General features: G+C 43.7%; 1 protein-coding gene across 1 annotated transcript in view; it reads right to left on the reverse strand.

Annotated features, from left to right (window-relative positions):
* Window positions 1–20866, reverse strand: part of LOC141148051 (uncharacterized) — a 65317-nt gene extending 44451 nt beyond the window's left edge. Inside the window, exons 1-3 of the mRNA XM_073635206.1 lie at window positions 20371–20866; window positions 19901–20137; window positions 996–2794 (exon numbers count right to left, since the gene is read on the reverse strand). Of these exons, the coding sequence (XP_073491307.1) occupies window positions 996–2794; window positions 19901–20137; window positions 20371–20866 (2532 nt within the window). The remainder of the gene's footprint in view (window positions 1–995; window positions 2795–19900; window positions 20138–20370) is intronic.
* Between the last annotated feature and the right edge of the window lie 3504 nt (window positions 20867–24370).

The raw sequence follows: 24370 nt of genomic DNA on the forward strand, positions 1-24370 counted from the left end.
GGCTTGGCCTTACGGTCAGGAAAAGGATCGTGGATAACTGGTTTCAGTAATGAAACGTGGAAGACCGGGTGGATTCTAAGGGACTCTGGCAGACTAAGTTCAAAAGCAACATCATTCACCTTTCTCTTCACCCGAAATGGGCCCAGAAACTTAGGTCCCAACTTTTTGGAGGGACAAGCCAACTTTAGATTAGTTGTAGAGAGCCATACTTGGTTGCCAGGTTCAAGGACGAGTTCTCCTCGCCTTTTCTTATCGAACATCCTCTTGAAGGAAGCCTGGGATTGGGCCATGGTTTCCTGCAAGATCTTACAGTTACTAGAAAAGAACTCCATTGTTTCCGTTACTGCGGGTAGAGAACATTCCGGGATAGAACTGGGAAGGAAAGAAGGATTGAATCCATAATTCGCAAAGAAAGGAGTCTGGTTGATGGCAGAGTGTAGGGAGTTGTTAAATGAGAATTCGGCGACTGGTAACAAGGACACCCAGTCGTCTTGAGTAAATACAGAAAAACAACGGAGGTATTGCTCCAGCGTCTGGTTAGTTCTTTCTGTCTGGCCGTTCGTCTGAGGGTGGTAGGCCGAGGAGAACGCCAATTCAATTTCCAAAGCGGCACACAGTGCTCTCCAAAACCGGGAGGTAAATTGAACACCTCGGTCGGATACGATATTCGCGGGCACCCCATGTAACCTTACTACTTCCTTGACGAATATCTTCGCCGTTTCTACGGCTGTGGGAGTACCCTTCATAGGGATGAAGTGTGCCATCTTGGATAGCCTATCAATCACCACAAAGATGGTTGAGAAACCTTCAGAGGGGGGTAACTCCACAATGAAATCCATTGATAGCATTCTCCAAGGCCTGTCAGGAATCGGTAAGGGTCTCAATAAACCCCAGGCCTTTGAGCGGTTGCATTTATTCCGGGCACAAGTGCGGCAAGAACCCACATACCTCTTACAGTCCTCCAGAAGACATGGCCACCAAAAGGTGCGTAGTACCAATTCTGAGGTTTTCCGGGCTCCGAAGTGACCCGCCAGCTTGTGGTCATGACATAGTTCCAGTACCAGTACCCTACATCTTTCAGGTACGAAAATCTTGCCTTCATGCCAGAGCAACCCATCATTTAAACTGGTTCCAGTAGGTAGAGGAATTTCAGAGGAGGCCTGTTTAATCCTGGAAATTAAATCTCCCTGGAGAAGTAAGAAACTACCTGCAGGCAGAATAGTATCAGGAGGAGTACTTTCCTTGGAGTCGTGGAACATCCGTGATAGAGCATCAGGTTTTCCATTCTTGGATCCGGGCCTGTACGTGATATGAAAGGAGAAGCGGGAAAAAAAAAGTGCCCATCTAGCCTGTCGTGGTCTGAGTCGCTTGGCTGCTCTTAAGTATTCCAAGTTCTTGTGGTCGGTAAAGATGAGAACCGGATGTACCGCACCCTCTAGTAGATAGCGCCATTCTTCCAAAGCCGCCTTGATGGCCAACAGTTCCCGGTCTCCGACATCATAATTTCTCTCAGATGATGAGAGTTTACGGGAAAAGAATGCTACAGGAAACAAGAGGGCCTTGGGCCCCTGACGTTGAGAAAGTACTGCCCCCACTGCGATCTCCGAAGCATCCACTTCCAGTACAAACGGTAACGCAGGATCCGGGTGCTTGAGAATAGAGGCAGAAGTAAACAGTCCCTTTAATTTCTCGAACGCTGCCTGTGCTTGGGATGACCAACAGAATCGTGCCCCCTGTTTAGTAAGTTCCGTTATTGGTGCAATGATCTTAGAAAAGTCTTTAATGAATTTCCTGTAAAAGTTGGAAAATCCTACGAAACGTTGGACTCCTTTCTTGTCTGTAGGAGCCGGCCAGTCCAGGATGGCCGATACTTTTTGTGGGTCCATCTTGATTCCTTCAACAGAAATAATGAGTCCCAAGAACTGAATACTCTGGCGTTCGAACTCACATTTATCTAGTTTAGCGTATAAGCCATGTTGCCTGAGCCGGACGAGAACATTCCTGACGTGCCTGCGATGATCCGCCAAAGAAGAGGAGAAGATGAGTATATCGTCCAGATAAACGATGACATAAAGGTCCAGGATATCTCTAAAGATGTCGTTCACAAAGTGCTGGAACGTAGCCGGGGCATTACAAAGACCAAAGGGCATGACCTGGTACTCAAAATGCCCGAAACGAGTGCGAAACGCAGTCTTCCACTCGTCACCCTCTCGGATGCGGATTAAGTTATAAGCACCCCGGAGATCCAGTTTAGTAAAGATTCTGGCAGTGCCCAGCCTTTGGAATAACTCAGGTACCAGAGGGAGCGGGTAGCGATTTTTAATCGTGATCTTGTTCAGTTCGCGGTAATCAATACATGGCCGCAGGGAATGATCCTTCTTTTCCACAAAAAATAAACCCGCACCGGCCGGAGAGGTGGACGGGCGGATAAATTTCTTTTTCAGATTTTCATCCAAGTACTGCTTCAGGGTGCCCAGTTCCTGCTCAGTCAAGGGGAAGATCCGGCCAAAAGGTACCTCGGTTCCAGGAAGCAATTCAATTGGGCAGTCGTAGGGCCTGTGTGGTGGTAGTAATTCTGCCCCCTTCTTGCTAAACACATCCGCAAAGTCTTGGTAAGGCTCAGGAATAGCTTGAAGCAGATCAACATCTGGATGTAGACAGAGGAGTTGGGCAACCTCACGGCCTGTCCCTTGCAAGCAGTGTTGAAGACAGTATCCAGAGAGGAACTCGACATTACCTGAAGCCCAGTTGATTTGGGGGTTGTGCGCTTGTAGCCAAGGTATTCCAAGAATAACTGGAAAGAGGGGGGACGAGATGGCATCCAGACAGAGATATTCATGGTGTTGCTGGCCCATGATGGCTTCTAAAGGGACAGTCTCCTGAGTAACTGGGCCGGAGCGGAGAGCAGAACCGTCAGCGAGATGAACAGCAAGGCTTTGAGTTTTGGTTTGGAGAGGAATGGCATGTTGAAAGGCAAAGGTCCGGTCAATAAAACAGCTGCAGGCTCCAGAATCAATGATAGCTGGGACTTGGATGGTCTTTCCGGGAAGCTGTAAAGTGACAGAAATGGTTAGGTGCGTGCCCAAAGAGGGTACAATAGTAGCACAGGTACGAACATCAGAACGACACTTACGCATCTTGTTGGGGCAACCGCTGGCGTAGTGCCCCGATTCCCCGCAGTAGAGGCAGAGGTTGTGTGCCCGCCTACGTGTCTTCTCCTCTGGGGTCAAAGAAGGACGGAACAGACCAAGCTGCATTGGTTCAGGTGCATCATAGGTTGAGGCAGGTGGTGGAGCAGGAGATCTACTGGGAGGACAGGGTACTTGTGGAATCATCCAGGTGGGACGAAAGGTACTGGTGGTTCTTTCGGTACGTCGTTCTCGCAGTCTACGGTCTATTTGGATAGACAGATTGATAAGGTCTTCCAGGGTCTGTGGTACCCCTACTCATGCCAACTCATCTTTGAGAGGTTCTGACAACCCCATCCTGAACTGATGGCGCAATGCAGCGTCATTCCAAGCCGTGTCAGAACTCCAGCGTCTGAACTCGACGGCATAGTCTTCAGCTGCTCGGCGGCCTTGACGAAGGGCCTGTAAGGAAGCTTCCGCGGTGGCAGTGAGCTGGGGGTCTTCGTATAGTTGGGACATGGCTCCAAAGAAGGCCTCCAGACTATCCAAGACGACAGATTTTTGCTCCAGGAGCCGGTGGGCCCATGTTTGTGGTTCACCAGACAGTAAGGAAATAACAAAGCCCACCTTAGTGGCTTCCAGGGAGAACGTGCGTGGCTGAAGGGCGAAGTACAGGTTGCAAGCATTCCGGAAGGCACGATACTTACTCCGGTCTCCGAGAAATCTTTCGGGTACTGGTACTTTGGGCTCAGGAGGTAACATGACCACAGAAGGTGTTGAGGTGGCTGCTGCGGACCCTGGTGGACCGGTAGGTGCGGACAGAGCCTGCACCCGTTCTTCCAAGCTGGAATATCCCTCTTGTAGGCTTTTCACTGCCTGGGTTAGACCCGCCAAATGTCGGCAAAGTTCATCCATGGGGGAGGCCCCCTGCCCGGACTCGGTCATGGCTGCCTAATACTATCAGGCTCCTACTTACCAGACCGGCGAGTCCTGTCGGGCAGAGGGTAGGCTCCCTTACCCTCCGACTATCGGCCCCCTGATAGAGTAAACAGGGGGTACAACAGTACGGAGTGGTATGAAGGCCTGTATGGCTGTTCAGGTATTGCTGTCCGGGTGTCACAGGGTTAACTGTAGCAAAGACTGAGTAGACTGGAGCACCTTCACTGAGTGGAGCAGGCTGGTGTGGACAACAGGCAGGAAGACTGCAGACAGGCTGACAGGATCCCAGGGAGCAGGCAGATGGATGGTCAGGAGACTGGCCGGGTTTGGCAACAGGCAGACGGCAGAGGTACAGTGGAACAGGCAAGCGGATGGTCAAACAAGCAAAGGTCGGTGCAGGCAGAGTTCAGAGAGTGGTCGGGGGACAAGGCCGGGTCAGTAGGTATAACAGGAACAAACAAGGTACACGGTCAGGCTCTGGAACTACTAGCTGTTGATTAGGCAGCACTGGTCACCAGAACTCACTGGCTTAAATAGGGCTTTTGGCGCCAAACGACGTGCACGCGCGCGCCCCGGCACACACAGGCACGCGCGCCCGCCAACGCCCGCGCGCGCGCCCCCGCACACCGGCGTGCACAGTGGAACGATCCCGGACACACACACCGGCGCCGCGAGGAGCCCGCACAGCGAGGTCCGCAGAAACGCGCGCGCCAACGCGCGCCGACGCACCCTGACGCACACCACCGCGGGCGCCCCGCCTGCCAAGGTAAGAACCCTGACAGTGGCATACCTGAGAGCCAGCTAGTGACTCCAAGGCTGACTCGGAGGGGGCGAGGAACGGAGGTGCTGGCACCATCTTGGATTCTGGCCGGCGCTGGGCCGCATCCAAAGAATGGGTGAAAAAATGCCCCAGATCTCCCCCAGGACGGGATCCCCCTGTCCCCCTCTGCTCCTTGTACTTATCCTTTCCCATTTGGTCTGTTTAGGCAGCGATCTGCGGTGTGGAGAAGCCCTGTGTGATCCGAGCTGAGGCACTACACGTCTGCCTGCTCCATGTGTCAGGCCACGCCCCTATACTGAAATATTAAACATTTTTATATTTATGAAAATAAGCAAAAATCTATGATTAAGGAGATTTCCACTTGTTCCACAAATCAACACGTGCATGCACGGGAGTGATGTCATCGTGGCTCCGGCTAATCACAGCGCCGGAGCCGCGATACCTGGAAGTAACTCAGGGGAAAAATGTCGCCGGCTGGTGCTGTGTACGGGCACCACAGCAGGGGCTTCAATCTCAGGTGAGTATTACATAATGAGCTAGTATGCTATGCTCATTATGCCTTTGTCTTGCAGGTCTTTTTTTTCATGTGGGTTTACAACCACTTTAAAACTTAGTAACACTTTGTAAATGGCTTATCTGTGGCTCAACAGAATGTAAAACAACAACCAGGTGTTGATTTGAACACGCGACCTCTCTCTCAGACAACAGACCTTGCAAGTTCAGATTACTCTTTGAAAACACATGTACAAAATGTTATACCATGTATTTACTTGGTGATTTAACCAAGACTTTATTTAAGGTAAAAATAATTTGCGCTGAATTATTTTATTTGAAACATACATCATCAATAAAATAGATATTCAATTATTCAATTAAGTAAGCATATAATCTCTCCAATATAATGTAATAATGATATAATAGAAATAATCATCATTTACTAAAACTTGAAATCAGGTTAAATGAGATGATACAAATAGGTGTATGCCTCTCTTTGATTTAAAAGGAAAACAATTGGTACTATAGTTGAAATTATATTTCAATTCAAATCTGTAGGCTATAAGGACTATTTTGTTTAGTTATATGTATAAACAACAGATAATTAGAAATGTATACTTTACCAGAAAACACAAAATCCTTTGATTTTTTCATTGTCCCCTCCTTCCCATGGGTATACAACCTTTATCCTCCCAGAAAGTGGGTGTGTATTTGCTTTTTATGTAATCAATATCATCAAATGACATTTTGTTTACTATGTACCCATGGCACCATTGCTTAGAGGGCATTATTGGACTTTAGACATAGCTACCAACAGGGGGCAATGTTGTATTATAAATGATTTTGGAATGTTACTTGAAATGTCAAAATATCTCTCCAAATCACCTTTGACTTAAGCTTTAAAGAAAACTATAAACTGTGATAAGATATCATTTATATGTCAGACTTTCCCAGACTTTAGTCTGATTCTCAGATATATAGTTTTGAGAAAGTCTAACCCACAATATTAACTTAACTCTCGCATACCTTGAGAGTTAGGTAATTTAGCACTCAAAAACCCAAGTATTATTTTACATAGGCAGGGTGCCTTTGGACAATTATGGCTCAGGGGGTTAAGTCCACGCCCCACACTATATAAGGCCGCTTGCACATCAGCCTTGTGTAGTGTGTTGCCGGCGGAGAGAGAGATAGAGAGAGAGTGTAATTTCATTTACTTTGAGCAGGCAGTTTATTCAGTTAGCTACATCTCACTGCAGACAATTCCTGCTGTACTGTTTCTAATCTACTTGAGGCAGGCAGTTGATTCAGTTAGCTGCAGTGTATTTTGTATATATATATATATATATATATATATATATATATATATATATATATATATATATATATATATATATATATATATATATATATATATACATCCCAGCTTTGTATATATATATATATATATATATATATATATATATATATATATATCCAGTTTAGCTAGATCTCACTGCAGACCGTACCTGCTGTACTGATGTGATCTGCAGTGCATAAAACATATATATATACTGTCTCCTACATATATATCCACTGCATTCTAGTCTAGCCAGGCCTATATCTGACTGCAGGCCATTGCTGGTGTTCATTTTCAAATACACTTTCAGGCAGGCAAGTGATTCAGTGATCTGCATATATATATATATATATATATATATATATATATATATATATATATATATATATGTATATATCCACTGCATTCTAGTCAAGCCAAGCCTATATCTGACTGAAGGTAGTTCCTGGTGTACGTTTTCAAATACACTTTCAGGCAGGCAAGCAGGTGATTCAGTGATCTGCAGTGCATAAAATATATATTCGGTCTCCTACATATATATATCCACTGCATTCTAGTCTAGCCAAGCCTATATCTTACTGCGGGTAGTTCCTGGTGTACGGTTTCAAATACACTTTCAGGCAGGCAGGCAGGCAGGTGATTCAGTGATCTGCAGTGCATAATATATATTTACGAACTCCTACATATATATCCACTGCATTCTAGTCTAGCTAAGCCTATACCTGACTACAGGCCATTCCTGGTGTATATTTTCAACTATACTTTCAGGCAAGCAGGCCAGGCAGGTGATTCAGTGATCTGCAGTGCATAAAGATATATATACAGTCTCCTACATATATATCCACTGCATTCTAGTCTAGCCAAGCCTATACCTGACTACAGGCCATTTCTGGGGTATGTTTTCCAACTACACTTTCAGGCAGGCCAAGCAGGTGATTCAGTGATCTGCAGTGCATAAAGATATATATACAGTCTCCTACATATATATCCACTGCATTCTAGTCTAGCCAAGCCTATACCTGAGTGCAGGCCATTCCTGGTGTAATTTTTCTAGTAAACTTCAGGCGGTGTTTTGCTAATACAAGTTTACAGCATGTCTGGAAGGCCACCAAGGAAAGGCAGACACTCACAGGCCACTAAAAGAGGGCAAGCAGGCTCTGTGTCTACAGCCAACAGTGGTCATGGACACGATGCATCCTCAGCACGTGGCCGTGGGGCACCTTTGTCCTTTTTTTCGGCAGCTGGCCGTGTTGAGCCACAACATGCAGAAGAGTTGGTAGATTGGATGACAAAGCCGTCCTCATCCTCCTCATCCTCTGTCACCCAGGCTAAGACAAGTTTGGCTGCCAGTGCAGCTGCCAAAGCAGCTTATTCCATCGGCTCAATGGCATCAGTCACTCCTTCCCTATCCCCACCATCATGTCCTGAGGAGTCCCCCAAACTGTTCGACCACAGTGTCGGGTACATGCTGCAGGAGGATGCGCAGCATGCTGAAGGCTCCGATGATGGTACCCAGGTTGAGAATGAAGGCAGTAACGTGAGCACAGAGAGAGGGGGTGCCCAAGAAGGACAAGAAACTGGCAGTCAGGTTCCCCCAGCTGCAGCATGCTGCCAGGTTTGCTCCAGTGGCGAGGAGGGAGGGGATGATGAGGTCACTGACCCTACGTGGGTGCCTGATGGAAGAGAGGAGGAGGCACATCTCCAATGAGGCAGGATGCCCTCCAGGGGCCAGCTTAAGGACAGCCAACTGACTGCATCACACCGCAGAGCTCCACATGTGCAGGGCACTGCTGACTCTGCGCATTTTTTCAAAATTTCTCTGGTGTGGGCCTTTTTTGAGACGTGTGCAAGCAGATCTCACCGTTGCTGTTAGCAACATATGTCTGAAGCTTATCAAGCGTGGCCAAAGCAGCTTGACCAGACATATAAAACAAAGGGTAGGTGAGTATCAGCGCTAAAGCGAATAAAACCTATAAAATGTGAAATAGTAGCCAGCACAGTTCATTGATCACCAAACAAGATAAAATATAGTCCAAAATGCAGCGCTTATTCAACCAGAGAGAGTTCGTTTATTGAAGATGAAGAAAACATGAAGAGCCCTTCACCGCTTCCAGTGTGTAAGGAAAAAGAGCGATAAACACCCGTGTGTGTCAAATCTGCTTACCAGACAATGATTTAAGATGAGCATCAAATCACTAATCACAGGCAATGTGGGTGTCACACTCCAACAGGAAAAAGGAAGCCTCTATAGGATCAGTCATCCAACAGGAGATAATCACCATTCATATAGTTTCCCAAGTCGGGGCAGGAGTCATAAAAGGAAAAAGCAAGGCAGCAAACAATAGTGAAGCCCGTAAGGCAAAAGGAAGCAACTTTATTAGTAGTTGACTTACAGTTATGCAGTAAAAAAGATCATGATACGTATAAAATCCATGGTTCTCAGAGTGCTCACATCAGCCAGCCTGACATGTTTCATCCAAAGGGGATATCATCAGAGGCATGGCTAAATGATGTAAACACGCTCTATATATAGTAATCCAAAATAAAATGGGCCAGGTGCCGTAGCTCATCAGAAGTACAAGCAACCACAAGTACAAGCGCATGCGCGATAGGGTAGCACGTCCTAAACTAAAACGAACCACTGACGTCATCCGGGAGTACCCTGGAAATGATAATGGCCGTCATGTAGATAATTCAAACAAATAGGCGGCTGCACATGTGCACACCGACCAAATATCCTGAACAAAAGTAACCAATGACCACATCCGGAAGGCTATCACGCCGACCGGAAGTGAGGTCATTGAGCCGCAAATCACAGCATCTGCGTTCCAACACGACGCATGCGCGTGTCAGCCGCACTTACTAATAAGAGAAAAACAGTGACAGCTTCCGGTAGGCTGACTCAAAGCTATCACTGACCGGAAGTGATGTCACTGAATCGCAAACAACGGCAACTGCGCTCCACCACCTATACCGCTCTAAATAAAAAGCAGGTCATAATGGAGTGGAAAAAACATAATTGGAAAATCTCACAGACATATGTGGGTCGCACTATACGGGTGATGAATGTCAGAGTTAATGAACATATCACCAATATAAAAAAGGGCTTTCCGAAACACAGTGTTTCTCAACACTATCTTGAGTGCCATAAGAAAAATCCGTTTGGAACTAGTTTTATCACTATAGACAGATTTAATCCTCATTGGCGAGGTCGTTCAGCAAAAAGGGAAATTTCTAGACTCGAAACTCGCTGAATTTACAATCTGAAAAGCTATACTCCATTCGGTATGAATGTGGATTGGGACATGAATTGTTATATTAACAACAGCTAGGAGAATTTTTTTGTTATAAAACTTTTTACCATTTGTTTTTCTTTATTTTTTGATATTTCATGTTTGGATTGCACTTCATTGGAATTTTATCATTTATTTTTATTGACGTAATAATCTGTATATTGTGTTTTTTATGTTCATCATTTTTGTTGGATAGGTAAAGCCTCCATGTAATTTAATTTACTTTTATGCCTTTCGACATATGATGATGGGTTTTAATCTTCTTTTTTTAAATTATGGTCTATTATTATTTTTAAACTAGTGGGTCATGCCATTACATTTGTGCTGACCTGTGAGATTTTCTGATTTAGTTTTCTTCACTGTTCCACTCCATTATGACCTGCTTTTTATTTAGAGTAGTCGGTATAGGTAGTGGAGCTCAGTTGCCGTTGTTTGCGATTCAGTGACATCACTTCCGGTCAGTTATAGCTTTGAGTCAGCCTCCCAGAAGCTGTCACTGTCTTTCTCTTATTAGTAAGTGCGGCTGACGTGCGCATGCGTAGAGTTGGAAAGCAGATGCCGTGATTTGCAGCTCAATGACCTCACTTCTGGTCAGTGTGATAGCCTCCCGCAGGTGGTCATTGGTTATTTTTGTTCAGGATGTTTGGTCGGTGTGCGCATGTGCAGCCGCCTGTTTGTTTTTATTATCTACATGACGGCCATTATTATTTCCGGGGTACTCCCAGATGATGTCAGTGGTTCGTTTTAGTTCAGTATTAGCCTTTATATTTCACACTTTTGATTTCTCGTGTTCGAGTCCCATAGACATTCGTGCAAACTTTCGGTCCATTCGCATGTTCTGGATGCGAACCAAACTGGGGGGTGTTCAGCTCATCCCTATTCACAAGCACAAACCATCCAACTTGAAGGAGCTGGAGCACTTTTGCAAGGAGGAATGGGCAAAAATCCCAATGATATGATGTGACAAGCTCATAGAGACTTAGCCAAAGCAACTTGGAGCTGTGATAACCGCAAAAGGTGGTTCTTCAAAGTATTGCCTTTAGGGGGGTTAATAGTTATGCAGATTGAATTGTGTTATTTTGTCCTATTTGTTGTTTGCTTCACAATAAAAAAAAAATAGGTGGCCTATCAGTGCCACCTATCAGTGCCCATCAGTGCCACCTATTAGTGCCCATCAGTGCCACCTATCAGTGCCATCTATCAGTGCTACCTATCAGTGACACCTATCAGTGCCGCCCATCAGTGCCGCCCATCAGTGCCGCCCATCAATTCCACCTATCAGGACCCATCAGTGCCACCTTATCAGTGCCGCCTTATCTGTGCATATCAGTGCAGCCTATCAGTGCCCATCAGTGCAGCCCATCAGTGTTGCCTATCAGTGCCCATCAGTGCAGCCTCATCAGCGCATATCACTGAAGGAGAAAAATTACCTGTTTGCAAAATTGTATAACAAACTATAAAAAAATGTTTTGTTTTGTTTTCAAAATTTTCCATCTTTTTTTGTTTATTTAGCAAAAAATAAAAACCCCAGTAGTGATTAAATACCACCAAAAGAATGCTCTATTTGTGTAAAAGAAAAATGATAAAAATGTAATTTGGGTACAATGTTGCATGACCGTGCAATTGTCATTCAAAGTGTGACAGTGCTGAAAGCTGAAAATTGGTCTAGGCAGGAGGCTTAAGTGCCCAGTAAGCAAGTGGTTAATGACCAGGCCATTTTTTGTGATATGACACTATCACTTTAACTGACAATTGCGCTGTCGTGCAGTGCTGTACCCAAACAAAATTGATGTCCTTTTTGTCCACAAATAGAGCTTTCTTTTGGTGGTATTTGATCACCTCTGTGAGATTTATTTTTTGCGCTATGAACAAACAAAGAGCAACAATGTTATTTGGTTATAAAAATCGAAATAGGCGTATATTGATTGGTTTACGCTAAAGTTGCATCTACAAACTATGGGATAGATTTATGGACTTTTTTATTGTCTTTACTGATTATGGTGGCGATCTGCGATTTTTAGAAGGACTGCGACATTGCGGCGGACAAATCTGACCCCAAATTCCACTTTTTGGGGACCAGTGATATTATTATAGTGATCAGTGCTAATAAAATGCACTGATCAATGTAAAAATTACACTGGCAGGGAAGGGGTTAACACTAGGGGGCGAACAAGGGATTAACTGTCTTCCCTAGGTGTGTTCTAACTGTAAGGGTCGATGTGCTGCCTGGGACATGACAGAGAACACTGTTCCCAATGACTGGGAACAGAAGATCTCTGTTATATCTCCTGTCAGAATGGGGACTTGCCATGTTTACAAACGCAGATCCCTATTCTGCCTTTTTACTAGGTGAACGCGGGTCGCCGGTGGACATCGAGTCTGCCCGACCCGGGGGCACGCTTATGCAGCGTGCAGCGGGCGTGAAAGCGCGCCGGCCCACAGCTGAGCGAGCCAACATATAATGATGCAGATTCACACAGGAGAGCCAACCTGCCGCAGTACAACTGCAGCGGGCGGTCATTGACTGGTTAAGCAAGCTTCAGTATGAACTTAACATATCAATGGAGGCAATTGGAATTTTTCTTAAAAAGTAGGGATGGGCCGAATGACCCCCTGTTCGGTTCTCACCAAAATGTTCGAACATCGGTAAAGTTCAGAACCGAATTACGAACTCCTTTGAAGTCTATGGGACCCGAATGTGAAAAATCAAAAGTGCCCATTTTGAAAGCTTATATGCAAGTACTTGGGCATACAATGGTCATGGGTGTCCGGGTACTGCCCTGGGAGACATGTATTAATGAAAAAAAGTTTGTAGAAAACTTCATCTTTAAATTAGCAGTGGTTTATTGATGTTTAAAGTGATAGTATATAAATGAAAAATCCCTTTCAATATAGTGCCTGGGGGGTCCCCTTAGTCCACCTGTAAAGTGGCACATCTGTACTGTGTATAGAAGCTGCTGCAGCAATAATTGCATTTATAAAGCCCAAAAACTGACATTTTCCCTGCAAGCTTTCTTTATTTTGTAAGCAATGGCTTGGAGAGCCAGTCTGTATGATGAGGCCACAATGTAGTGCACAGGGAACAAGATTAGAGATTTTTGGAATAAATTCTGGTGTCACTACCACAGACTTTGGATTTATATTTCTGTAACGGGTGCGGAGAAACTGTTCTTTGGGTGTCAGTGGCGCCTTCATACCATAACCCTATAGAGGTACTCTTGATGAAAGCAAGAATTGGCCTTGCTGTCAAAAATTGTAATATTATGCACCTGTCAAACAGGTGCGGAAAGATTGTTCTTTGGGTTTTGGTGGCGCCTTCACACTGTAACCCTATAAAAGGTACTCTTAATGAATGCAAGAATTGGCCTTGCTGTCAAAAATTGTAATGATATGCACCTGTCAAATAGGTACGGAAAAATTGTTCTTTGGGTATCGGTGGCACCTTCACACCATAAACCTATAAAGGTACTCTTGATGAAAGCAAAAATTGGCCTTACTGTCAAAAATTGTAATGATATGCACCTGTCAAGCAGTGAAAAATTATTCTTTGGGTATTAATTGTGCCCATGAAACCTACACCAAAAACGTTCTTCCAGATGAAATCAACACCCACAACACTAGGCAGCCTGGAAGTCCTAAAGAGATTCCTTAACCCAAGAAACACTTAATCGGCGACATCGGCATCAGGGGCTTCTTAGCTGCTGATATACCAGGACTGATTCATTTCCATAAAAGTCAGCCAGTCCACGCAGCGTGTGGACAAATGAGTTCTTTGATCAGCAACAAAACCTCCAGCAGCACTGAATGTCCATTCGTAAAGCATGCTGGATGCAGGTGCAGCCCAGCAGCTCAATAGCATACTGGGCAAGTTTTGGCCAGTAGTCTATTCTCATGACCCAGTAAGCCAGTGGATCGTCAACTGGAAAGCTCTACATTTCTGTTTTCGCCCCTAGATAATCATCCACCATATGATGCAGACACTTCCGATGGGATGTGGAAGCTGACAGCCCTGGGCGGCAAGGACTAAAAAAATGCAGCACTTCTCCATCACTCTTCTCTTGACCAACAGAAGCCTCAAAACTACCTTTTCCACAACACTGTAACCTACCAGAGTCGGGATAAGTGTTCGATAAACTTCTCTTTAAGGTGTCCTCAAGAGATTTCATCTTCTGCACTCTCTGTGGAGACAGGATGAGTTCTGAGACTTTCCCCTTATAATGGTGGTCAAGGAGCCAATAGCGATCCTTTTCCTTTAAACCACATATTCTTGGGTCCTTTTGCAGGCTTTGAAGCATGAGGGAGCCCATGCACCGCAAATTTGCAGAGGCAAGAAAAGCAGACTCCTCGGGGTCACTGAGGATTATAGTATCTGGAACTGCCTCCTCCCAGCCACGTACTACTCCCAAGGGTTCTGCGGATAGAAAATATTATCTTTTACTGTTTGACGTATGTCTTCCTCTGCTTCAATGTCTTCTGCTTCAATGTCTTCGAAACGGCCAGAATCTTCCTCCTCCTCTCTCTCCTCTTTTGTGTTCTGTGGAATAGGAACAATGGTGTCTGCATAAAGTGGGCCTTGAGAGGAAAGGAATTACTCCTTTTCGTCCTGCTGCTTTTCCTCGAGTGCCCTGTCCACAATTCCACGCAGTCTGCTCCAGCAGGAACACAACAGGGATTGTGTCACTGATGCATGCATTGTCACGGCTCACCGTCCTTGTGGCCTCCTCATACAGTGACAGTATAGTGCATGCATCCTTTATGAGCAACCATTGGCGTGGGGAAAAAAAGCTGAGCCGGCCTGAGCCTATCATTGTACCATACTCACACAGGTATTCGTTGATGGCCCTCTGCTGTATGTGCAGGCTCTGCAGCATTGCCAAAGTTGAGTTCCACCTGGTGGGCATGTCACAAATCAGGCGGGCAGGTGGAATTCCCCTTGAATTTTAGCCAACCAAGCACTGGCTGTGTATGACCGCCTAAAATGGCTACACACTCTTCTGGCCTGCTTTAGTAGATCTTCCAACCCTGGGTACCTATTTAGGAAATGCTGCACCACCAAATTGAGGACATGTGCCAAGCATGGCACATGTGTCAACTTTCCCTGTCTAAGGGCAGACAGGAGGCTTGTGCCATTTTCATGCACCACCATTCCTGGCTCCACAAAAGAAGGGGGAATGGGGTAAAGTTACCCCAGGGACTTTGAAGGTGCTCAAATACTAAAGTAAATGGAGTAAAGGAAAAGTGTATGCAAAGTCTAACCGTACAAAAAATCTTTTATTTAATCTGTTTAATACATATTATCAAACATTTTTAAAAACAAGTCTCTCAATATTAAGGTCCAATTTAACAAAGGCAATGAGAAAAAAACACTTAGTAGATACCACTCGACATGTTTCGCTCATTTGTGAGCTTCATCAGGAGTTCTGGTAAATATGTGGTATACTGGTGGTAAGAGAAACAGAGTAAATATCACATATTGTAAAAATAAAACAATTATAGATAAAAAGCACACGGATAGAACAATTATTGCATATATGAATGAAAGAATTCAATCAACAAGTCTTAAGCAAATATTGATATTTTAATCAATTGATCTATGTAAAAATGAATGAATGACAATAGATATAAATGAAAATCAACACAGCAAAGAAACACTGCTAAACTAATAAATAATCACAATAAAGACAGTCTTACCAAGCCAATTGGTAAATGAAGATAAGCAAACATTTGTTGTATAGAAAGAAAGGACTGTAGGCCTTAGGCCTAGGGACTTTAGAGGTGTTGATATCAGAAAATTTTTTATATATATATATACACTGGTTCACAACCATGTTAGGATAAAAAACAGATTTTTATTACAATTAATATAAAAAAGGCCTAACCACGGGCCAATACATATATAACAATTTCCAGAAAATGCATAAAGTGCTACTACATTTTATAAAACATTTTATTAATTATAAAACTGAAAATTACATAAACAAAGAAAAATCATCAATACAATTTTGTTATATTGTTTTGACTATGTAATCTGTTTAATATTTAATTATATATATTATTGTATTGATGATTTTTCTTTGTTTATGTAATTTTCAGTTTTATAATTAATACCACACAATCCCCTGAGGAAGCTCGATTTGAGCGAAACATGTCGGGAAGAAATTGGTATTTGCATCATAAAATGTAGTAGCACTTTATGCATTTTCTGGAAATTGTTATATATGTATTGGCCCGTGGTTAGGCCTTTTTTATATTAATTGTAATAAAAATCTGTTTTTTATCCTAACATGGTTGTGAACCAGTGTATATATATATAAAAAAAAATTTCTGATATCAACACCTCTAAAGTCCCTAGGCCTAAGGCCTACAGTCCTTTCTTTCTATATCTCTATATATGGGATGTGGTGTTTTATATTTTGGTCTTTCCTGTCTCTATTTTTCACTAAACATTTGTTGTAGATTAATGAACGCGATGAATAGCATTCACAGAATTGGATAGGTCTCCTTTGTCCAGATCTCCCACAAATATGGTCACAGAGAGGCTACATGTGAATATAGCCTGGCTGGGAATTAGATGGAGAAAAAAATATATGTAGCATAAAATAGGGGTAGTTTTTAAGACACTTGGAATAGAAAATCCAAGGGTCAAACAGTAGTTACCTTATGTTGAATCAAAAGTAGATTGTTGGGGGCTATTAAAGCCTTATTACAAAAATCAATGATGCAGCTACTTAAGAGTCTCCCTGAGGAGACACTCAGCACTGACCAGTGGTTGGCAATTCATAAGCAGGGGATCAAGGATGGTAAAATATGAGTATGCTGCAGAAAAAACAACAATGAAAGAGTATCAATAAACATGCCACCCACATATAGTGAGTTGATTTAATAATAGCCACAGTCAGTGCTTGGAGGCAGTTACCTGGATCAGCATGTGGAGGGGAGAGAGAGACACAGCCTCCCCTTTCCATAGAGAGGCCACACAGAAAAATAGCGGCTGATTGCCACAAACTTATAGTCCCATCCATCCCGGCGGCGTCTGACGTCACCTCCGGGATGCGGACGTGTGGTGAGGCATTCCACAGAGGCATGTAAGCAACAACAGGCTGATGATATGACGTGGGACACGTCAAAGCCTTAGTTTTGCCCAAGCGCCAAGGATCCAAGTGCCGACCGCACAAATGTCCATAGTGCGCATGCGCCGGGGCAGGAAACTGACACGAGAACATGTCAATCCAGCTAAGAGGCCCATAACGCCATCTTGGCGAAGGGAAAAATGAAAGTTCAAAAAATAAAAATAAATATAAAAGAGTATTCCTTTGGTTACTTTAGGGGGGAGAAACGGAAGTTCAAGGAGTAAAGGAGTATTCCCTTGGAGCCAGTTTCATCCTTTCGAAGGAAAAATAGGAGAGGATGGAATAAATGCTTTTCTCCTATAGGGATGGGAACTAAATTGCTATTATTAATATCAGTATCAATGTATAAAATACCATAGTGTAAATTCAATGAGAAATGGATAGGAGTGTAGCATGGATTTAGTTAGGATCCCCAAAAAGGAGGACAACAGATATACAGCTCTGTTGGTTGAAAGCATGCGCCCAGTGGAATTTAAGCCTCTAGGGCTCCCATGGGTGAGTGATTGATTACTCACACTTCTCATAAGTGCCCCTGGCGTCCGTGTGTACCAAAAACGGGAAACCCAGCAGGAGAGACATCCAAACCTGTTAATTAAAAGGTAGAAAACTTAATAATAAATAAATAATAAATGGGCTTGGGAAGAAAGTCTATTACACAATTAGGGAAACAAAACTATGTATATATATATGTTGACAACAATTGGTCACAAATCATCTGCGTATATATACAAAGTGTGTGTGTTTATTCGAAAGAAAAAGAATGGTTAAGGGATAAAAAAGAAAAAGAGAAAAAAAAGAGAGAAAATAAAAAGAATAAAAATGATGATACAGGCCTATGTGCCGGCTGATTGGGGTTTCCATTCTCTTCTTCTGGATCAGGGATACATGGTCCCTGATTCTGCAAAAGAAGGGACGTTTGGTTTTGCCAACATAGAACATCTGGCATTCACATATCATGATATAAACAATGCCAATGGATTGGCATGTGACAGAAAAGTTAGGTTTGAAAAAACGACCATTGGGAAGCGTAATGCCTCGTGCAGCATAGATGAATCTACAAAACTGGCATTTGTGACAAGGCCTACTACCCTTTCTGGATTCAGCAGGTGTTTCAGTTAAGGTATCGTGGTGACTGTGCACCAAGGTATCTTGAAGGGATCGGGAGCGCCTGAACGTAAATTCAGGGTAGGGCTTGAGATGTTTAGAGACTTTCTCATCACCCGTTAGAAGGTACCAATACTTTTGGATTATGTCTCGTATCCGTTGTTGTTGGCCTGAGAATCTGGTGATTATCCTAACGCCTGGATTTACTTCTTTGGACTTCACTTGGTGTATGAGTGAAGATCTATTTTGATTTTTGGCTTTCCAATATGCCATTTTCAAGCATTTGTTACTATAGCCTCGTTGGCGCAATCGAGACCTGAGCAATTTTGCTTCTTTCTCAAAGTCTGAATCTGCGCTACAGTTTCGTCTAATTCTCAGGTATTGTCCCTAAGGTACATTCATGATGAGAGGAACAGGATGAGAGCTGGTGGCGTGGAGTTAATGAATTGTCTGCAGATGGCTTACGGTATAAAGTGGTCCCAATGCTTCCATCCTCATTTACTATAATTTGAACATCTAGAAAGGTTAATTGATGTTGACTAAGCTCAAAAGTAAAATTTAAATGATATTTGTTGGTCTTGAGATTGTCCAGGAAGGAAAGGAGGGTATTCTTGCTGCCATGCCAAATGAAAAAGATATCGTCAATAAAATGTCTCCATACGGGAATTTGATCAAAATAAATTTGCATGTCATCCCTATAGAAAAGTTCACGCTCCCACCCCCCCAGATACAGGTTGGCATAAGAGGGGGCACACTTGGTCCCTATAGCCACCCCCTGTATCTGGAGGTAGTGGGAGCCACCAAACAGGAAAATGTTATTGGACAAAATAAAAAGAAGTAAATCCATAATGAATTTATTGTACTCAACGGAAACCTCAGGGTTTTCGGAAATGAAGCCCTCCACAACTTCCACCCTCAATTGATGGGGGGTGGAGTTGTAGAGGGCTTCTACGTCAAGGGCCACCAACCAAGAGCCAGGGGGAATGGAAATGCCATCAAGAATACAGAGAAGATCACCAGTATCCTGAAGGTAAGATGTGAGACCCTCTACGTGGGGTCTCAGAAAATCGTCCACCAATTGGCTGGCCGTTTCATTGAGCCATCCATTCCCAGATACTATTGGCCTGCCAGGGGGCTTCTTGGTGTCCTTATGAATCTTGGGAAGTGCGTATAGGGTAGGGGTTCGAGGTGAAGCAACATTAAGGAATTCCCAGGTGTTTTTGTTTATAAGGCCTTTATGGTATGCTGAGCCTATGAGATGTTTATATCTGGTAACCGTTAAAGTGAGATGGCTAGGGGAAACTTTACGATACCATTGGTGATTTTGGACAATAGCCAATACCATAGTTTCATATTGGCTTCTGTCCATGATGACCAAGTTGCCCCCCTTGTTGGAGGGCTTGATCACGATATCTTTATTGCATTGTAAAAGTTTAAGGGCCTCTGTTTGTGAAACAGTTAGATTTGATCAGGACAAATCCTTCCATTTAGTCTGAGTGATCTCGCTTGTTACTTGATTCGTGAAGGCCCATACATTGGGATTCCCTTGAAGAGTAGGAAACGTGCGGGATTTGGGTTTGTGTTCCCAGGTAGGGACATCGCCAAAGGAGGGAAGGAGGATGGGGGTGGGGGAGGAGGGGGGTCAACAGCTGAAAGGAGAGAATCTGCCTCAAGCAGATCAGCCTCCTCGAGACCACCCTCCTCCCACAGCTCCATCAACTCCTCCATGGCTTTGATGTCTGAGATGGTCATGCCTTCCCAAGCAGGGTTGGCCAAGGCTCGATCATTGATTGGTATATCGGATTTATCATAAAGAATTTTGAACATCAGTTTTCTAGAAAAAAGGTTTATGTCTTTAATTAACTCAAATTGATCCACCTTTTGAACCGGGCAAAAAGTCAAGCCCAGTTTTAGAATTGACAGTTGTTCGGCTGAAAGAGAGTAAGAGGACAGATTTATCACTTCAAACTGGTTCTCAGAATTTTGGGGTTCATCGAATCTATGCTCACTGTCTTTTTTGGATCCATAACTGGTTGGGAAAATATGGGTGCTGGACGAAAATCCGATAGTAAAGGCACAGGGTTAACATTGATTACCTGTGTATTGGGGGACAATGTTTGTGAGGTGTTGGTGAGAGAAGTGCTTGTATTTATGTCAGAGTGACCCGGTGCGTGAGCTGATGAGTTTTTAGCCATGCTTGCTCGAGTGACCATAGGTGCTTTAGTGCTCGGAGTGCGTCTTACGGTGCCCGTGGAGGCATTCTCCTTGGTATATTTAGCTGCTTCCTGTGTTCTAGTGCTTCTCATGTCTTGTGCCTGGAAAGAGGAAACAGGAGAGACAGATGAATCTGAATCATTAGGTTCACTGATGGGTTGCTTGGGGTTTCGTGTTTGATTGTTGCGTCTTTTTGCTTTATTGTTTTTCTGGTCCCAGTGGTAAGCTTGTTTATTGTCATAGGCTAATTTGTCCCTGACAAATTTCCTTTCCTTAGTCTTGAGAATCTCAGTGACATAACCCTCTAGGTTGGTTTTTAAGGCACTTTCTCGTGTAGAGAAAAGGCCATCCAGGGTAATTAATTGGTTGTCCTCATATAGTTTCTCAATTTCTTTATCCACTAAGGTAAGTTCATTTGTATATTGTTTGCAGAGGAGCTCCATCATTTTGAAGGAACAGGTCTGTAAGTTTTCCACTGTCAATTCTAAAACTGGGCTTGACTTTTTGCCCGGTTCAAAAGGTGGATCAATTTGAGTTAAAGGGGTTGTAAAGTTAAATTTTTTTTAAAAAAAAAATAACAAACATGTTATACTTACCTTCACTGTGCAGCTCGTTCTGCACAGAGTGGCCCCGAACCTGGTCTTCTGGGGTCCCTCGGCGGCTGTTTCAGCTCCTCCCCGCATGCATTCACCACCTTAATGCGAGCTCCCTCGCATGGTGGTGAGTGCTTGCGGGCGCGCTCCCGTGATACAGCCGGCGGCTATAGCCGCTCGCTGTATCACTCGGCCCCGCCCCCCGGCGCGCCGCGTCATCGGATGTGATTGACAGCAGCGCGAGCCAATGGCTGCGCTGCTTTCAATCCATCCACTGCAGCCAATCAGCGACCAGGCTGAGCTGCAATGAAGATGACGAGAACGAGCAGCGAAGATTCGAGGCGTCAGGTAAGTAAAACGGGGGGGCTGGGGGCGGCGGTATTGTCAAAAGTTTTTTCACCTTAATGCATAGAATGCATTAAGGTGAAAAAAATTTTACCTTTACAACCCCTTTAATTAAAGACATAAACCTTTTTTCTAGAAAACTGATGTTCAAAATTCTTTATGATAAACCCGATATACCAATCAATGATCGAGCCTTGGCCAACCCTGCTTGGGAAGGCATGACCATCACAGACATCAAAGCCATGGAGGAGTTGATGGAGCTGTGGGAGGAGGGTGGTCTTGAGGAGGCTGATCTGCTTGAGGCAGATTTTCTCCTATCAGCTGTTGACCCCCCTCCTCCCCCACCCCATCCTCCTTCCCTCCTTTGGCCATGTCCCTACCTAGGGAATACAAACCCAAATCCTGCATGTTTCCTACTCTTCAAGGGAATCCCAATGTATGGGCCTTCACGAAGCAAGTAACAAGAGAGATCACTCAGACTAAATGGAAGGATTTGTCCCGATCAAATTTCACAAACAGAGGCCCTTAAACTTTTACAATGCAATAAAGATATCGTGATCAAGCCCTCCGACAAGGGGGGCAACTTGGTCCTTATTGACAGAAGCCAATATGAAACTATGGTATTGGCTATTGTCCAAAATCACCAATGGTATCGTAAAGTTTCCCCTAGCCATCTCACTTTAACGGTTACCAGATATAAACATCTCATAGGCTCAGCATACCATAAAGGCCTTATAAACAAAAACACCTGGGAATTCCTTAATGTTGCTTCACCTCAAACACCTACCCTATACGCACTTCCCAAGATTCACAAGGACACCAAGAAGCCCCCTGGCAGGCCAATAGTATCTGGGAATGGATGCCTCACTGAAAAGGCCAGCCAATTGGTGGACGATTTTCTGAGACCCCACGTAGAGGGTCTCACATCTTACCTTCAGGATACTGGGGATCTTCTCCGTATTCTTGATGGCATTTCCATTCTCCCTGGCTCTTGGTTGGTGGCCCTTGACGTAGAAGTCCTCTACAACTCCATCCCCCATCAATTGGAGGTGGAAGTTGTGGAGGGCTTCATTTCCGAAAACCCTGAGGTTTCCGGTGAGTACAAAAAATTCATTCTGGATTTACTTCTCTTTATTTTGTCCAATAACATTTTCCTGTTTTGTGGCTTCCACTACCTCCAGATACAGGGGGATGGCTATGGGGACCAAGTGTGCCCCCCTTATGCCAACCTGTATCTGGGGGGGTGGGAGCGTGAACTTTTCTATAGGGACAACATGCAAATGTATTTTGATCAAATTCCCATATGGAGACATTTTATTGACGATATCTTTTTCATTTGGCATGGCAGCAAATAAATAAAAATAAATATCATTTAAATTTTACTTTTGAGCTTAGTCAACATCAATTAACCTTTCTAGATGTTCAAATTATAGTAAATGAGGATGGAAGCATTGGGACCACTTTATACCGTAAGCCATCTGCAGACAATTCATTAACTCCACGCCACCAACTCTCATCCTGTTCCTCTCATCATGAATGTACCTTATGGACAATACCTGAGAATTAGACAAAACTGTAGCGCAGATTCAGACTTTGAGATAGAAGCCAAATTGCTCAGGTCTCGATTGCGCCAATGAGGCTATAGCAACAAATGCTTGAAAAGGGCATATTGGAAAGCCAAAAATCAAAATAGATCTTCACTCATACACCAAGTGAAGTCCAAAGAAGTAAATCCAGGCGTTTGGATAATCACCAGATTCTCAGGCCAACAACAACGGATACGAGACATAATCCAAAAGTATTGGTACCTTCTAATGGGTGATGAGAAAGTCTCTAAACATCTCAAACCCTACCCCGAAATTACGTTCAGGCGCTCCCGATCCCTTTGAGATACCTTGGTGCACAGTCACCATGATGCCTTAACTGAAACACCTGCTGAATCCAGAAAGGGTAGTAGGCCTTGTCACAAATGCCAGTTTTGTAGATTCATCTATGCTGCATGAGGCATTACGCTTCCCAATGGTCTTTTTTTCAAACCTAACTTTTCTGTCACATGCCAATCCATTGGCATTGTTTATATCATGATATGTGAATGCCAGATGTTCTATGTTGGCAAAACCAAACGTCCCTTCTTTTGCAGAATCAGGGACCATGTATCCCTGATCCAGAAGAAGAGAATGGAAACCCCAATCAGCCGGAACATAGGCCTGTATCATAATTTTGATAGTAGCAAAATGCACTTTTTTGCTCTTGAGCACATTCCCCCTGGAGACAGAGGGGGGAACTATGACAAGCTACTTCTACAGCGAGAGGCTCGCTGGATACACGATTTATCGGCTTTAAAACATCCAGACCTCAATGATGCCTTTAGCTTTAAACCATTTTTGTAATTATACCAGATACAAATTTTGGACGAGATTTCCTTTTCCCTTTTTTTCTATTTTTTATTCTTTTTATTTTCTCTCCTTTTTCTCTCTTTTTTCTTTTTTTTATCCCTTAACCATTCTTTTTCTTTCAAATAAACACACACACTTCATATATATACGCAGATGATTTGTGACCTATTGTTGTCAACATATATATATACATAGTTTTGTTTCCCTAATTGTGTAATAGACTTTCTTCCCAAGCCCATTTATTATTTACTATTTATTTATTATTAAGTTTTCTACCTTTTAATTAACAGGTTTGGATGTCTCTCCTGCTGGGTTTCCCGTTTTTGGTACACACGGACGCCAGGGGCACTTATGGGAAGTGTGAGTAATCAATCACTCACCCATGGGAGCCCTAGAGGCTTAAATTCCACTGGGCGCATGCTTTCAACCAACAGAGCTGTATATCTGTTGTCCTCCTTTTTGGGGGTCCTAACTATATCCATGCTACACTCCTATCTATTTCTCATCGAATTGACACTATGGTATTTTATACATCGATACTGATATTAATAATAGCAATTTAGTTCCCATCCCTATAGGAGAAAAGCATTTATTCCATCCTCTCCTATTTTTCCTT

This window comes from Aquarana catesbeiana, linkage group LG06, assembly GCF_042186555.1.
Source record: "Aquarana catesbeiana isolate 2022-GZ linkage group LG06, ASM4218655v1, whole genome shotgun sequence".
In the NCBI taxonomy this organism is placed as follows: Eukaryota; Metazoa; Chordata; class Amphibia; order Anura; family Ranidae; genus Aquarana; species Aquarana catesbeiana.